Source organism: Mesocricetus auratus, unplaced genomic scaffold (assembly GCF_017639785.1).
Source record: "Mesocricetus auratus isolate SY011 unplaced genomic scaffold, BCM_Maur_2.0 Super-Scaffold_100010, whole genome shotgun sequence".
In the NCBI taxonomy this organism is placed as follows: Eukaryota; Metazoa; Chordata; class Mammalia; order Rodentia; family Cricetidae; genus Mesocricetus; species Mesocricetus auratus.
The window spans coordinates 59,572,194-59,588,896 of record NW_024429194.1 but is presented as its reverse complement, the minus strand read 5'-3'; the positions used below and the strand labels follow the sequence as shown (position 1 = coordinate 59,588,896).

At 40.6% G+C, this 16,703-nt stretch overlaps 2 protein-coding genes across 4 annotated transcripts in view; one reads left to right on the top strand and one right to left on the bottom strand.

The window, feature by feature from the left end:
* Positions 1-989: 989 nt before the first annotated feature.
* On the bottom strand, positions 990-11,942 carry Ormdl1 (ORMDL sphingolipid biosynthesis regulator 1). Of its 3 annotated transcripts, none has more exons than XM_013123983.3 (4): positions 11,837-11,942; positions 9,961-10,141; positions 5,395-5,546; positions 990-2,461 (listed from the first exon to the last, which is right to left on the bottom strand). In XM_013123983.3, exons 2-4 carry the CDS (start codon positions 10,132-10,134, stop codon positions 2,326-2,328), a joined length of 462 nt encoding a protein of 153 aa, XP_012979437.1. In that variant the 5' UTR covers positions 10,135-10,141; positions 11,837-11,942; the 3' UTR covers positions 990-2,325. The 3 variants fall into 3 exon arrangements, with proteins under 3 accessions (XP_012979437.1, XP_005084543.1, XP_012979438.1); XM_005084486.4 differs by having other exon boundaries at positions 11,841-11,942; XM_013123984.3 differs by lacking the exon at positions 11,837-11,942 and adding an exon at positions 11,630-11,783.
* An 80-nt stretch (positions 11,943-12,022) lies between these two features.
* Pms1 (PMS1 homolog 1, mismatch repair system component) overlaps positions 12,023-16,703 on the top strand; it is an 81,687-nt gene continuing 77,006 nt past the window's right edge. The window contains exon 1 of the mRNA XM_005084487.4: positions 12,023-12,159. The gene's annotated coding sequence lies outside the window, so the exon portion shown is untranslated. The remainder of the gene's footprint in view (positions 12,160-16,703) is intronic.

Here is a 16,703-nt window from a genome sequence, read left to right as displayed (position 1 = left end):
GATTAGTAGAGTTATGTCCCAAATAGTTAAAGTGTAAATGTACCAAAATGGCATTTTTTCAGGTTTGACACAACCATTCATCTAGAGGCTCAGAGCAAGTACCGAGTCACTTCACTTTTTGCTCTCCAACATTCATCAGTGTCATCCACGCAGCACAAGCCTGACCATTTTGTTACTACTTTGTAGTCTGAACTACTGCTTGACTGAAGTGGCTTCCCAACTATTCTTCCTATTTTCTATTTTCTTGGCTTATTTTCAACAGCACTCAGTGAGTTATAAACACAATGAATCCCTTTCATCTTTTGTGTAGCTTTGTCCTGCTAAAAATAAAATCTGCTATTCCCATGATTTTGGACACCTTGTAACCCAGCCCATGCTGTGCTGCTCGGATCTTCATCAGCTGTCTTTCTTCTCCTGGCATCTCCCCGCCCCAGTGGCTTTTTCCCTCTTCCTCAAACACATCTGTTATTACTTCTCCTGGCAATCTTTTCTCGACCACTGTACCTTCTACTTCTTAGATGAAGCAGGTGTCCACCCAAACCATCGGCTCTATAGCATTTCTTACTTCCTCAAGTACCTATACTGTAAGCACCTCCAGAGAAAGAACAGGTTTTTCTTGTTCACAGACGCTGTATCACAAAAACAGCATAACCAAGCAGGCTCCATATAGCTTTGAGTAAATGTTTTTAAAGTATTAAAGTAGAAAGCACAGAAAGCAGGGACATTTTTTTCTAAATATGTGTAAAAATATAAGCTTTTAAAAATGAAGTTAAACAGAGGAACATTTTTTAGTAATTTTTACAAATTCAGTTGCTTAAAAATAAATCTGAAACGTGTCAACATAGATTTGATGACTGTTGCTGGGCAGTGGTGGCACACACCTTTAGTCCCAGCACTTGGGAGGCAGAGGCAGACAGATCTCTGTGAGTTCAAGACCAGCCTGGTCTACAAGAGATTTGATGACTGTCTTGGAAACTTTTAAAATAATCTTACACCAAGAAAAACATTTTATTAAAGCATCAATTACCAGTTATTCAAAAAGACACGAGAGAAGACAAACATACAAAGGCAGCATCATACAACTGATTTTTAAACTCAGTACTTTTGAAATATGAAACAATGATCACTACCCCTAAGTCTGTTTATTGCTACAAATTGATTTATAAGTTGGTCTACAACTGTTTTCAATCTTACAATACTGAGTTTTTCAGCTTTAGCTTATAACATTTTAGAAATATGTTTCTCACAGTAGTAATTTCATACAATTAATGCTAGCAAGTATAGGAAGCTTCCCAATGTTACAAGATTTCAATATAGTTGTTGCTGTGGATATAGGTACCATTTGAGGTTGTCTACACTAAGACTCACACATTTAAAGGACACATTAATAGGCAAACTGTGGGGATCAAGAGCAGGAAACTAAGAGCAGACAATGCTATCTTTTCCTGCAGACTTGCTAACAGAGACACCATTGCTTCAGGTCCACTGTTGGAGAAGCAGTTCAAAGCAGCTGGCTCCATTCTGCATTTCCTTTGCTGAAGAATGACAGACTTTAACTAACTTGCACGACCAAATAAACAGCTACCCCAGACCTAAACTACTTGAAATAAGTTATTCTCTTAATTGGTTTAGCAGCTTTGCTTCTGGAAAAGCAGTAAAACCCACTTTGTTCCAATATCAGAATGCTGACTGAGAGCCTTGACTGTAAGATACCTGCCTGTCTTCTATCAGAGTGAGTCATGAAGGTAACCTTCACAAACTCTGTAATGTAATAAAAGCAAACATGACCTCATTTATCAACACACAATACTCAGCCAGAAAAACAAGAAAGTACACATACAAGGTTGAAGGGACTTGTATAAAATAAGAGGGTGTATGTCATACAAAGTGGAATGTGTACAGTAATAAAAACTTGTATAAAGATGATTCTGCTTTATAGAAGTCTGTTTAAACTGACTATGAATGAATGATTGAAGTTTTCCTTCCCTAACATAATGCCCATTCACTATAAGCTGGTCCTAGTTTCTTACAAATCCCTCATTTCCTTGGATTTAGTTACTGTACCCTCATTGTACTGCCGTAACTTCTAAGCTGGGCCTGCCCAGCCTTGCCTGTAGAGCCTCTCTCAGAAATATACCAAGCACATAGCCAGAGGCATCCCTTAGTAGAGTTCTGCACTTCAAGCCTATTAAGGACCAGTACGTGGCCCTCCAATGTAAATACCTCTTATTTCACATTATCACTGAAGCAGTGCAGTTCACTAACTACTCTGTCCCTACTGGAAACGTAGTAGCTCTAAGAGTTTTGTTCAGTTGCAGAAACATTTCAATACTTATTAATTCCAAAGATCCGAACACCATGGAGCTGTGGCATTTTGGGAATAAGTACACTCAGGAGAGAAGTTGTATTTAAGATGAAGTGAGTTGGATCATACTTCGTATAGAAACTTGCCAGAAAGTATCTGCAGAGATAAAAAGTTAGAATATACATAACATCCCAAAATGAAATTACCTAGAATTGAAAAATATTATAAAAAGGGGCCGGCCACTAAACACAAATGCCTAGAAATAAAATCATTTGGATACTCAAACATTTTGATTTGGAATTTAAAAAATGAGGAGCATGTCTTACATTCCTGCAATGTGCATAGGAGCATACTGTTGTTTAGCAACCCTGAAAGCAGACAGCCTTCAAATAGGTTGCACATACCTATGAGATTTCAAATACAGATTTGTATTCAGTGTATTTCTAAAAAGAAGATCAGGGTTTAAGCACCTGTATTCTCAAGGTATTCTGTGGCTTACCCAAAGGTCATGAAAAACTGGTGCAGAGCTTTGGAAACTAGCCTTTTCAAACATGCATAAATCAGTATCATTGAAAGAAACATGTATTCAGTTGATCTTCTGATGTCAGCATCATCTTGCTTTAGCTGAGTAGTGTATAACCAGTCTAACTGGAAACCCATAAGAAGCAGTTGAAAATTCCATCTGTTACAGGGACACAGAAAGATCTTTTCCTCTAACTTCATCATTATTCTCTTAAAGGGAGAGGTTTTGCATACTAAGGTCAGAAAAGAACAGCTAACTCCACAAGTAAAAACATCTGCCAGAAGAATGTACATGTCTTTTTCAGAACTTTCTAGCATAAGAAATTCTGTAATCTTCCACTTAAGCCATATTCCTCAACTGAAAAAGAAAAATGAAAAAACCATTTAATGTGTGTGAATGGTTTACCTGCATGTATGTCTGGGTAGCACATGTATGCCTGGTGCCTGCCTGCAGAGGACAGAGGACAACAGGAGATCTCCTCACCCGGAAAATGAAATTACAGACAGCTGTGACCTGCCAGAGGGTGTTGGGAATTGAACCCAGGTTTTCTAGAAAAGTAGCCAGTGCTTTTAACTAGTGGGCAATCTTTACAGCCATAACTTCTCAATTTTTGCTGCAAAATCTTTTTTCACGCTTCCTTTATATACTTGAAACATTGTATTCAGTAAGCCAACTGTTTTCAGTAATTATCCATTGTATTCAGTAAGTCAACTAACTTGTTGCTAATGCCAGTTTAATTTATAATCTGGCAGAAGAAAACATCTTGGCATGTTTTCCACTTGTCACTTTCTTTTAATGAAACTTAGTAACACTGTGTAGAGTTATGAAAATTGCCCCACTCTTAAAATAACCTAGAGGACGCTAAGGAAATGTAATTCCAGGTAGAATCAGTACAAAAATTTATTTGCTAAGGTTTATATTAGAAAAAGACTTGCAATAGAAGACAGACGTTTCCGTTTAATCCAGGCTCTTGATCAAAAGAGCCACAAGACCTTTACCAATGTAATAGATTTGAGTCTGTTTCAGTTTTCTTTCTTTTGAGATAGGATCTAAGTAACTCTAGCTGACCTAGAACTTGATATGTAGATCAGGCTGTCCTTGAATCCATTTGTCTCCATAGTGCTGGGATAAAGGATGTGTTACTCTAGCTGGTTTGAGTCTGTTTCTTTATCCAAAAATTTGTGGTAACAGCATGACAAATTAAGTGATCAGGGCTGGTGATATGACTGATATAGACCGCAGGGCACCCTGGGTTTGACCCAATGCCACACAAAGAAACATGAAACAATCAGTACTATACAGATGGCCTGAATGACACTTCTTCAGTTATGCAAGGAATTTAATCAGAGTGTTTGAAATCATAATTTTGGGTTAAAATTATTGAGAACCAGGAAGACTGTATATAGGTAGATCTTAACTGATTTTTTTGTTATATCTAATTGAAAACTCAACATAAGTCAAGCATTTTTATGTATATTATCCTTCAATTTTCTGTTTTACAGATGCAGAGCCTGAGGGTTTTAAGAAAATGTCTAAAACAAAGTCCACAGGGGCCAGGTAAGTAACCTGTCATAGTGTCTGTCTAGCATGTGCAAGGCCAATGTCATATAGCTTAAAACCCTATAGCCCAAACCTATATTAAGGACATCTAACTGTCATTCCTGCTATTGCATTTACTATTGTTAAATTATAAAGATTTTCCATTTGAGTTTAATTTTACATGGGATATAACAAATTCATTTCCATAAAATCTGATAATTATAAGGGGAAAAAGTCTATTGCTTTATGATCCTTTCTTGAAAACATTCTCATTTATGAGAACATCTATTTAAAACTTACCTTTCTTACAAAATCTTTCCCCTTACTCCAGATTGCATTGATGCTGTAGCATTAAATTTGAAGCTATATATGATAATGTTAAAACTAAGATACATGTGATACATAGTATTGTATTCAATGCAACCTATGTACTTATGAACTCTTAGAAAGGGGAAAATGTATTTCTATTTCTCAACTACCCCTACATAAAGTCAAGGGAGAAAAAAGGAGATAGTATTTCATTTAGAATCAATTTGATCAAAAGCACAAAAAGAGTACTATACACAAAACATTCATTAGGGTAAAATGGGCAGGATAAAATATTCAAATGGAAAGAATAATGATGTAGGTATTGGGAAGAAAGCAGACACCAGATTCCAGATATGCTTTACTAATAATTATTATCATCATCAAACCATTGCTTAGGACAACTAATCTAACATACAATACAGAATAAAATAGTGTGCTTAAATTTCCTTAGAAGAAACAAAGACACAGATGTAGTTAATCTATGAATCTTAGAATGTTAGATTCATTGATGAACAATAGTGCTTCTAGCTGTACTGATTCAATAAAAACTGGCTTGTTATCAACTTTATAAAAATTGTGCCTGTACCTTATGACTCTATTCATGGCAGTTACTTACTGATAATATAAGTCTTAGTAAAACAGTTTTAAAATTCTATTAAATCTGATAAACACTTTTCTCCCATCCAATCCATAATATCTTAACTTTTCTACCACTTACAGAATTATTGGAGAAATCGTGAAAAACTTCCGAGAAGATGTAAACTGTACTCCATAGTCGAGTTGTTCCCAGTGGGTTAGGAGTCTTGCTCTACCCTGATCAGGAGTTTCAAAAGGTGTTCCTTTCACTGCATGCAAAAACACATACATCCCCTGAAAAGCAAGCAACAGAGGGTATCAGACATAGAGTTTATCCTTAGAAGTATTCATCATGATGGCTCTAGGCTGTTGGTGACCAAGCATATAATTTAAATTAAGGACAAGTTAGGTTATCATAAAATAGTGAAAAATTATAGTTAGAATCTATGTAGTATAAAGCTTCTTGGGGTATGTAGCTATTATTTGGTGAAAACCAATACAAGGGGAATTAAAAGTATCATTTTAACCTAAAACAAATATGAATGTTAGCATGTACTACATCTATGTTTATTACTGCACTGTTCATCAACAGAGTAATGGATAGAGAAAATGTGGTAATGTGGTATTCGTACATTAGCAGAGTTTTATTCACTCCTAATGAATGAACCAGAGAGAGAGAGAGAGAGAGAGAGAGAGAGAGAGAGAATATATAAATTGTAAAGGAGAAGGCGGTGTAAGGATTTGGGTAATGAGAGGAAGATAAAATACTGCATGTGTTCCAACACGCAGACTCTAGTTCTAAGTATATACACATCTGTAGAACATGCAGGCAGTGGGAAAGGTATGAGGGAAGGGGAAGGGTTGAGAAGGAGGAAGGGATGAAAGAGGGCTACCAGAAGGTGGGGAAACGACAAAATATGCATATTTTCTCTCATATGAAGAATGGAGATTTAGAGAAACATGAAAGCAGGAGGGGTTTTGGGAGAGAAATGGGATGGTTGGTGGGGTACATGGTGGGGACAAAATGAATGAGGCTTCAGTATTCACATGCTAGAAGATGTCACAATGAAACCCATTATTTTGTACATCGATTCAAAAAACCTTTTAAAATGTGCAATAAGATGGTAATCTGGACAGGAAAAAATATTCAACAATACCTAAGCTACTGAGGAAAGGATGCATATTCCAGAGTACAATAACATTTAGTGAGTGGTTTATATATAGATGACCTAGAACATGTATGCACATGAAGCTGAACAACATGTATTTCTAACCTTGGAAAAATCTAGTCTTTTTTTTTTTTTTTTTGGTTTTTTTTGAGACAGGGTTTCTCTCTGTAGCTTTGGAGACTGTCCTGGAACTAGCTCTGTAGACCAGGCTGGTTTCGATCTCACAGAGATCCGCCTGCCTCTGCCTCCCAAGTGCTGGGATTAAAGGCGTGCGCCACCAACGCCCGGCTAAAATCTAGTCTTTTGGTAGGGCAGAAACTGCTATCCAAGTTACAGCCAGAATACTCAGGAAGTATATGTTCCCCTTTTTGCTCAGGTTAAAGTTTTGATGTTACCTCTCCAGGTTCCCCATCCATGAGCCATCATGGCCCCAATGCATGAGCAAGTATTGGACACACTGGAAGATGACATTAAACCAAGGTGTGTTTACATAATGAAGGAAGTCACTTTCACATAGGCTAAAAGGAACAGTGAAACAGTGCGTGTTGTTTTTCTTTTTGAATTTTTGCTGCCTTTTAGGTTATGGGTATCATATTTAGCAACTGCCACTCTCCCGCTACCAGTAGTGGCTAGGCCGAAAGAGCCGAAGCCTGATGAAATTCTGTTCCCTTAGACACTGACTCTTTCAAAGCTACTAGAAAAACGTATTTAAATCTCTGTCCTACTAAAGAACTCGAGATCCAAAGGTAGAGGTAGAATCCTGCTTCCCAGAGAGGCGTATAGCAAGCAGCTCACCTAGCTCACCTCCTCCTCTCCCAAGGAGTCCTTGTGCTCATTCATGCCCCTCCTTACAAACCCTTCTGCACCTGGCTCCTCTCTATAACTGACCCAGCCTGCTGACAGCAGGTGAATTTTATTTAATGAAACACATCTTTGCATCATTAAACAAATATTCCAGAGCATAAACGAAAGTAACACACCTTAAAATAATATTCTACAACAGTGTATCTTTAAAATTCTCAAGAGTATTTAACCTCTCAAAATTAAGAACTAGTTTTGCCATTGAGGCTGATAATATGCCCTCCAGGAGTTATAAACTGCCTAAAATAAACCCAGTTCCAGGCATAAAACACCTCCCTTTAAGGGATTGGTCAGGGGAATTCAAGAAACTTTGCCACTGAACTTTGCTGTCTCCAAGAACTCGTAAAGATCTTCTTGCAGAACACATCACACATTGCAGGCACAGAGGAACCCAGCTGGAACTCACCTAGAAGCATTCTTGGCTGGTTAGGTCATGGGCTCTGGTGGAGAAGCTACTACTGTCACTTTTTGGGAGCAGTACGATTTCTAACTGTATTCTTATCCTTACACTTACAGGCAAGTGTAGCTCCCATTGCTCATGAAGGAAGTTCCTCTTTGCAGTAGTGACTATTACAGAAACACACAATTGGTCAAACTGCACAGAGCAAGTGATTATGGGGTGTCTCACATCTGTAACACAAACCCAACATGTAAGGCTCAGGGAACACAACAGAAAATGGCGTGGAAAGATTAAGGCTCAGAGGCCCAGGACATCTGCTGTGAGACAATGTCTGCTGTGTATAACTGAGAAGCTGCACCCATGAAATCTCAACAGCAAGGGAGAAATCTCATGGGACCCACCCCAATGAAGAGCTACATGTTGCTGAGAGAGGGACAATCAGTCTTCTCCTGGGACGAGCCCTGTAGTAGGTTATCCAAATCCAGAGGCCACCTTTAAACACATATACAAATGAGCAACACTAAATGGACACAGCAGGTTGTATTCATACATACATATATAACAGAGTAACAAAAGAGGTCATGACTTTGAGAGGGAGCAGAAGTTGGAGGCGGGAGGGGTGGAAATAGTGAAAATAACAGTATTCACATTGCAATTCTCATAAAAACTCTGAAGTTTAATCCAACTCCATGTTTAAAATGGGTAGATTTTGGTGTGTAGATCATTCATCAATAAAGCTGCTTGTAGCTTGGTGGTGAAGTATCTGGCACGCTTAGGCTAAAAAACAATGAGTTAAATTCCAAGCACCCAAAACTAAAAACCAGAAAGGAACTTTTTTCCCCATAAAGTAGAAACTAGAAATAAACTGTAAAATGCTGTTATTTCAAGACAACAAAATCATCAAGATAATCAGAGACAAACTGAGAAAATGGATGAAAACTCATGAAATGTAAAAATTTTATATAAGGGCCTCAACCTCCTTGTAGAGTCCAATGGGGATTGGATGGGGGGAGGGGGATGAGCTGGGATTGACATGTGAAGCAAGCTTGTTTCTAATTAAAAAAATTTTTCCCTATGGTCCTTTGCACTAGTTAATAGACAATATAATTTTATTCTGCTTTAGTAATGTGTAAAAGACATTATTTTAAAAATATTTCTCATTGAACTATTACTACTTTATAAGGAAAAAAAGAACTACACCATAACACATCATCTGTTAGAAAACAGAAAAAAAGAACAATCTTTTTGATATTTTCTTCAAACCATATTGCACTCATTAGAGTCTAAAATGTGATACTCAAAAGTTTACCCTTTTCAATGGAAAAAAAAATAAAGCCTGCACACTTGATTATATTTAGCTCTGTGACGGTGTTTGGGGAGCATGTGTAAGGCCATGGATCAATTCCTAGCAACACACATACACACAAACATGCAGACAGACACACACAGGCACCATCTTCAGTGATTAAACTTTTCTCTTAGTATGCTCACTTTTAGTACCTTTTTTACAAAACATTAATGATCATTACTCATAAAGCAAAATAATTAGGAAAATAAAATTCATATCTGGGGTACTAGCACTTAATAGTTACCAAGTCACAGAGGATTCTCGTTCATTTTATATCGAGACTGATAATCTGGGAAGTATCACAATCTTCAAGAATATGTTCTATATTCTTCAAAATTAACTCCTACTACATCAAGCCACTGGATTATACATTTATTTATCTCTGCAATACTGAGTACTGACCTGTACATTTTAAATAGGACATTTTTTTTTTTAAGACAGAGTTTCTGTGTGTAACAGCCCTAGCTGTCCTGGAAGTAGCTCTATAGACCAGGCTAGCCTCCAATTCACAGAGATCTACCTACCCTGCCTCCGAAGTGCTGGGATTAAAGATTGCCCGGCTTAATAGGACTTCTATAGTGCAGAATATAGAATTGTTACCAAAATCCCTAAGGCGCTGGGCTGGAGGTGTAGATCAGTAGCACTTGCCTGGCATGCACAGGTCCTTCAGTTCAATTCCCAGGACTGAACAGCAACGTACCCTCAAAACACCACTAAGTTACAGGTTTAATTATTTACAAGGCATTAAATACCTTCATGTTGTAACGAAAACACCAGTCATTTATCTCCACAACACTTTTCACTTTTTGAAACTGAAGATCTGTATTCATTTAATAGCATTTTATTGCTTCTTTCCCTTAGCCCTCTCCCCCACCCACCAAACACAGAACCTTAGAGTTTCATGTGTTTAAAAGAAGACGGAATTCTTACCAGATTATGTATTATGTTTGTTAAGGTCCACGCAACAGGAACACTGAAGAAGGGGATGCTGAGTAATACAATATGAAGCAAGCCGACTCCCAGAGCGTATGTCAGCCACATACCACGGCTGTTCATTACCCGAGTATTGGGGTTGACCTCACTGTGGGCAACTCCAACATTCATGTTTGCTCTGTAGGGAAGAAACAAATCAACAGTGCTGTAACTGGAAATCTAAATACCCACAATTCCTCATTCGGACGGGGAACACACACCTTCAAAATATACTGTCTGCAGACGCTGATGTAAGCAATGAGGAATCCTCACTGGCACACACGACAGTCAGGTAGACAAAACTTACCTGTATGGTTTCTTTTCCTAAAGCTTGTTTTCTAGCCTGTCAGTTTTACTAAATGAAGCAATAGGGAAGAAAGCTCAAAGTGGATCCAAGTGTGTTGGTACACTCCTGTAATCCCAGCACTCAGGAGGACTTCCAAAAGTTGAGGTCAGCCTGGGTGACACAGCAATCTCAAATTTCTTAACACACACACACACACACACACACACACACACACACACACACACACACACACACACACGTACACATACACACACATTAAGCAGAATGAAAGTCAGGAGCTAAACAGATAAGCAGGATAAATACTAGTTTTTACTTGTGTAAGGTTTCATTGTGGTATTTCCATACATGCCTATTCCATGTTCAAGACCAATCCCTATTCCCCCTCTCCACTTCCCTTTCCCTGCTAGTCTAGCCCGTTTTCTATTTTTCAGGCCATCCTTCTGATTTGTTGCTTTTATTAGTTTTCCATATACTTTACAAAGGTGGAGGGAGAGCTGCCTGCCCAGGCTTGGTGGTCAGATGCTAACAAGTGATGAAACATTTTAACCATAGGGTTCAAAAACTTTCTTTTGAAACAAGGTCAGACTCACAGGTATACTCCTGCTTCAGCCTCCCAAATGATGGAGTTAACAGTGTAAGCCACTAATGTCTGGCTATGTACCTCCTTTGAATAGTGAGCTTAGAAGAAACACGTTGTCCATGTAATGTGAAAACTTTACCTGGTTAGGGATTCAAATTGTAACACAACTAGGTTAAAACCATGAGTCTTTCTCAATATTTCTTTAGCAAAACGCTCCAATTGTTTTTTCTTTAGCTCACCCCTCATCGGTTTTCTCCTTTTATGTTCAGGAAGAAACACTAAGGAACTGGTATTAGTGCTCGGCCATTGTGAGCATACAATTTATTGGGGTCTAAGAGTTTAGTTTGCTACAATCAGACTGAAGTGGGTATTGTCTGAGAGCGGGAAAAGAGCTAGAATAACATTTCACCTCCCATTCCAAAGTACATAGAACTTTTCTATTGCAGAATTTGTAGGAAGGGAATTTCACCCGGCTAAGCAAGTGTTTCTGGAGTGTAACATTTTTTTTCGGCTTCTCGAGATCTATGGAATAGGCAATGATGAAAGTTACACTATGGGAAAGGCTCGCGCAAATTTTGCTTCTATAAAAACCTTGTATCCATAAATGCATTTTAAAATGTTAATACTTGGGACATCCCACAGAATTGTAAAAAACGCTGCAAGTAGGCCTCAAGTGGTCACGTTAGCCAGCCTAGAAAACCTTTCCCAGCAGGTGAGCGGCAGACAAAGAAATCTCCTACCCGGGGCCGGGCCTTCCCCGCCTGCGCACAGCCGTCGCCAGCTCCCACCGCCCCTGTCGCAGCCCCGCGGCGCGACCACCGCGAAGAAGACCCGCGGCTACCCAGCCTGCGCAGCGCGAGACGGGGACGTAGCGGAAGTCAGCTCTGCGGCAGGCTGGCCAGCTGGCCGGCCGACCCGCACGCAGCTCCCGGAGTGTTCGAGCTTACCTACCGCCAGTTCCCGGCGGCCCGCACGTTGCAGGACCAGCCCGGCGACAGCGACCGTACGTCCTCACGGCGGAGCGCCTCTGCGGCGCGGCGCCGCTTCCGTAAGCCTGCCTAGCCGCTCTCGCCAGCAGCCGATTGGCTGCCAAACGCGCCAATCCCACTTCCCGCGGTGGGCGGGCCTAGGAGGCGCGCGAGTTCCCGTCCCTCCGAACGCACGCGCGCTGCGAACGTGCGGGCGTCCCACTGAGGAGTCCCTGCTGCTCGGTGTTGGCTGGAGCTCGCCGCGGTGGGCGGCGAATGCCTTACCTGGCGCGAGCTAGAAGGTACTGTCACGGCGATCGAGCACTCCCGGTGATGCTCGGGGAGGCTGGAGCCGCCTCCCGGGGCCAGGGGCGGACCTGCGAGTCTCGCGCGCGCGCACGCGTGTCAAGTCTTCTGGGGCTGCCAGACAGTAGTGGGAGCTCATCACTCACTCACTCACTCACTCACACCTTTGGGGTGCAAGAGCTGAAAGTTTTGTTTTGCGAGAGTGTAGCGGCTTGTGCTGTGTGCTGACACAAAATGTATCGATTTGTGTTTATCCCCGATGAAAGTCACGTGTAATACATCCTGAAGAAATGCGAATACCTGCAGTTCATCTCACTAAGGAAGGAGAAACGACGTGATTAATCCATTTTCTTTCCGAATCATCTTTCAAATTACATTTTCCTTGCCTCGGTGATTTGTATTTATCAAAGTTTGTGATATTTATTCCAGCAGTAACTCTGGAAGACATTTTAAAGTTGGCAGAATGTTTGCACTTATGGGTAGTATCTAGCATTTGTTTTGGTTCTATGGAACAGTTTCGTTGGGCTTAAGATATGTTGTTTTCTCCCTAAACTCTGAGTTCTCGAATTTCTTTCTTTCTGTAGGTACACAGTTTCTCTTAACTGACTTTCTTATAGCACACTTGCTGGACTGTTCGTCTTCAGTAGGCATAAACTCCTTTCTGACACTGCAGGTCAGTTCTGTGACAAGTAAACCTGGCATCACCCTTCTGCTTTTCAAAAGAGGTTTTAGTGCACATGACTATGAATGAATGAATATGACGCATTCCAGGATATGTAGTTAACATCAAGTCTCCATCTTCTAAGGGGTTTGGATTAAAATCAAGGAAGGAATGCCTAATCTGTCGGTAGCCAAAGGTAGGGGGATTGGAATAGAGAAGAACTGTGGGAACTGACACGGCATCCCAGAAAGAGGGGTCATGTGTAGCAGGAGTTCTCATAGGTCTTAATAATAAAAAACCAGAATCAGATGCTGGGGGGAGGGGAAAAATCAGAGAAGCAGAGCAGCCAGCCACTAGAGAGTTCTTATCTCTACCAAGTCTCAGACCAAAGGGCCATCCTGACTCTAGGAATCCTCAGACTGAATGCAGACTCAGACTCTGAGCTCCTGTTTCCTTCTTACATTCCTCTCTAGTGCTGGGATTAAAGAGCCCCTATGGCTAACTAGTGTGGTGCTGGGATTAAAGGTGTGAGCCACCACTACCTGGCCTCTATGGCTGACTAGTGTGGTTAGCTTTGCACTCTGACCTCCAGACAAGCTTTATTTGTTGGATCATAAAGAAAATATCACCATGGTCATGGGACCCAGGGAATGCTAGCACATTGAGGTTAAGGGGTTGCGTTGTGTAGTATGGTCAGTTTAGTGCACATTTGGAAAATTGGATGAAATTAGAAAGAGCAGTAGGGAATTTGGGCTTAACATACTTAGCAATTGAAAAATCTTCAAAAAAATTAAGGTAGGGTAGTAAGAATATTTAAATTATAGAAACAATTTATAAATGTTCAAGTCCAGATATTAATTAGGTAATCATTATAGTCATTCAGAGGGGGAGTACTAATGGGCTAAGCAGAGGTTCTGGGAAGAGTACAGTTCTGAGAAAGTCAGGAAGGACAGAGGGAAGACTATGGTGCACGGGAGGGGGGGGGAATCCCTACAGCATTGCTGAAGTTTTTCATCTGCTTGCTTGGACATTCGTAGTATGCATCTGTCTTAGAAAGCTTGTGATCTTGTGTACACTGTCAGGCTTTTCAGTTCCATGTGTAACAGAGGAATGGGGATGTGTTGTGGGGATCATAAAAGAGCCTATGAAGTTCTTATGTTGTGTTTTAATTGTATTACCAAATGGGAATGTGTGTGTGTGTGTGTGTGTGTGTGTGTGTGTGTGTGAGAGAGAGAGAGAGAGAGAGAGAGAGAGAGAGAGAGAGAGAGAGAGAGAGAGAGAGATTGATTCTGCCATAGGATAAAATTTGTCCTGATAAATCAGGTCCTAGAGTCCAGAAAGAAGTTGGTAAGAGGTACACTGGGCTGGGCCAGGAGGTACACTGGGCTGGGGGATGGTATGGAGGCCAGTGTAAAATTAAATCTACAGATAGAATTGAGACTGTGGCAACTTGCTAAGAGGTCAGGCACCCCAGTATTAATTTATTCTCAGTGTCCCTGCATTAATCATGGACTGGTTTCCATGATTAAAGTACAGTAATTGCTCGTTAGTTTTCTTTTCCCTTTCTTTTTTTCTTTCTTTCTTTCTAAGCACGCCAAGTACTTAAGGAGTGTGGGAGAGAAGAGTGTTTTCAATGAGTGATCAGAAAAGATTGCTGTGGCTGATGCTGGAAGTGATTGATTAAGAGGAAGCTGGGTAGTGGGGTACAAATAGAGTTTGCTGACAAAGGTAAATGGAAGTGCTTGACAAGCCATGGTGACCATCAACAGAGACAGCAACGCCAAGTGGCAAGCATGAGGGAGGTAAGGAAATGCTGGTCTTGGGAAGAGCAAGATCACATGACATAGATTTAGGTTGGGTTATTAAGTTACCTAAGAAAAGGGGAGAAGTGTTGGAGTGCTCACATTCCTGGGAAGAAAGCCAAGAAAGACAAAGATATCTGTGACAGGTAGATGGACATATCTGGGAAGTATGGTCCCTCACTGGGGATATAGTGATGCTATAGCACTTGTCTGTCCTATGCAAGACCCTGGATTGATCCTAAATACAAAAACAAAGAAAAAAAAAAACAGTGTAGGTCCCAAGGGAAGGTTTTCCTCCTTCAGAGATCATTGCTGAATAGAATTCTGCAAAGGTGGTTTTAGTTAGAAATGTTTGGCGATAGGGAATTTGTAAGAGTAGGTCAAGATACTTCCTCAAGCCTGGTCACACAGAAAAGGAAAAAAGTGCCCGAATGAGAGGGCCAAGGGAAGGTATTTGGCTAGTTTTTGCTTTAAAGGCCAACTTGCTTGTAGGGAGGCTAGACAGACAAAGGGAGAAGAAGTGTTGGTTTCTTTGTCTGTTCCAGCTGTTAGAACCAAGTACTGAGCACCAGGAGGCTAAGAAACAACAGAATCTTTTTACAGTTCTGAAGGCTTGCACGTCTGAGATCCAGGCAGATTGTGTAGCTGGTGAGGGACTGGCTGCCCTGATAGTCACAGAGAGGGCACCTCCTTCCTGTGCCTCCCTGGATGCAAATAGCTTCCTCTGTAAGTGCTTGTGTCCCAGTCATGAGTGAGGCCTTCATCCTCCTGACCTAATGTATCCCAGAGGGCCCTGCTTGTTACAGAGAACAGAAATATTCGGGCCACAGGCTTGGGTAGGAGAGAGGAGACTGACCCGATACTGCAGAGGGGACAAGGCAGGAAAGAATAATTTATGGAACCACTGGACACAGGGGGATGGTGGCAAGGCGCTATGAATCACCATCATCTCTGTAAACTTGAGGAAGGAAAACTGGGGTAAAATTAGTGATTTGAAAAAAAACCACATATTTGAAATGTTGTAGAGTGTGAGACAGAGAGATTGTGAAGACTCGCAGGACAGGTAAAGATCTGCATGAGATTAAGTAAATATCCCAGACTTAGATTGGTGGGGCTTTCAGGGACAGAAGACTTGAACCCCAGCCTGCTGAGTGGGTCACTTTGGGTAGGGGTTAAGATGGGGGCTGGGAGCTGTTCATTTAGTAATTTGAATGAACATAAATCAGTCAAAGAATTCACACCACTGTAACAAATATTACCTTATCTCTTATAACCATATTGTGTTATACATTTTTATTTCACCTAATATAGCCAGAATACCCTTTGTGCTGTAATCAGGGTGAAAGTTAATCAAATTTTATGTTTTTGTGCTGAGTTTGAAATCCGTTGTCTATTAGCCATTTCAAGTGCTCACAGCTTTCCATGTGGCTGTTGACTGCCATACTGTCTGATGTCTAAGGCCAGTCTGAAGTCTTTGAGGAGGCAGAAGGCACTTTATATTTGTGACAGCATCAATTTGTGTGAATGTTGTGATAATGGAGATTTAACTAACTGTCCCGTGTTCTCTCCAGTGAGAAAACTTTTGGCCCTGGAGACCTCTAAACAGTTATTGGGAGATAGGTATCCATACTGTCTCTCTTCAAACAGCTTACCCAAAACTAAATCAAATTATTGTTAGGTAATTGTTAGTAATAGAAAAGAATTCTCACTATTCTTCTACAAAATGATCTCATATTATAATATGGGGCATTTGCAGTCTGTCCTGATGACAAGGCTTATGATTCCCACTACTTGGGAGGTTGAGGTAGGAGAAAGAAAAGTTCAGGTCCTGCCCACACTACAGAATGAGTTCAAAACTAGCTTGGGCAGCTTAGTGAGACCCCATCTCAGAAAGAAGACGAGCATATGTGAAGCCCTGGGTTCAGGCTCCAGTACCACAAAATAATAATAATTGCATTTTTCAGCCTTTATCGTTTATATGACATTTTACTTCCCCAGCACGATCTTGTTGTTGAGCCCAGGCTGTTGTGAACATTTCATCTTCCTCGGTCTTCCAAGGCTTAGGGTTATAGCTATG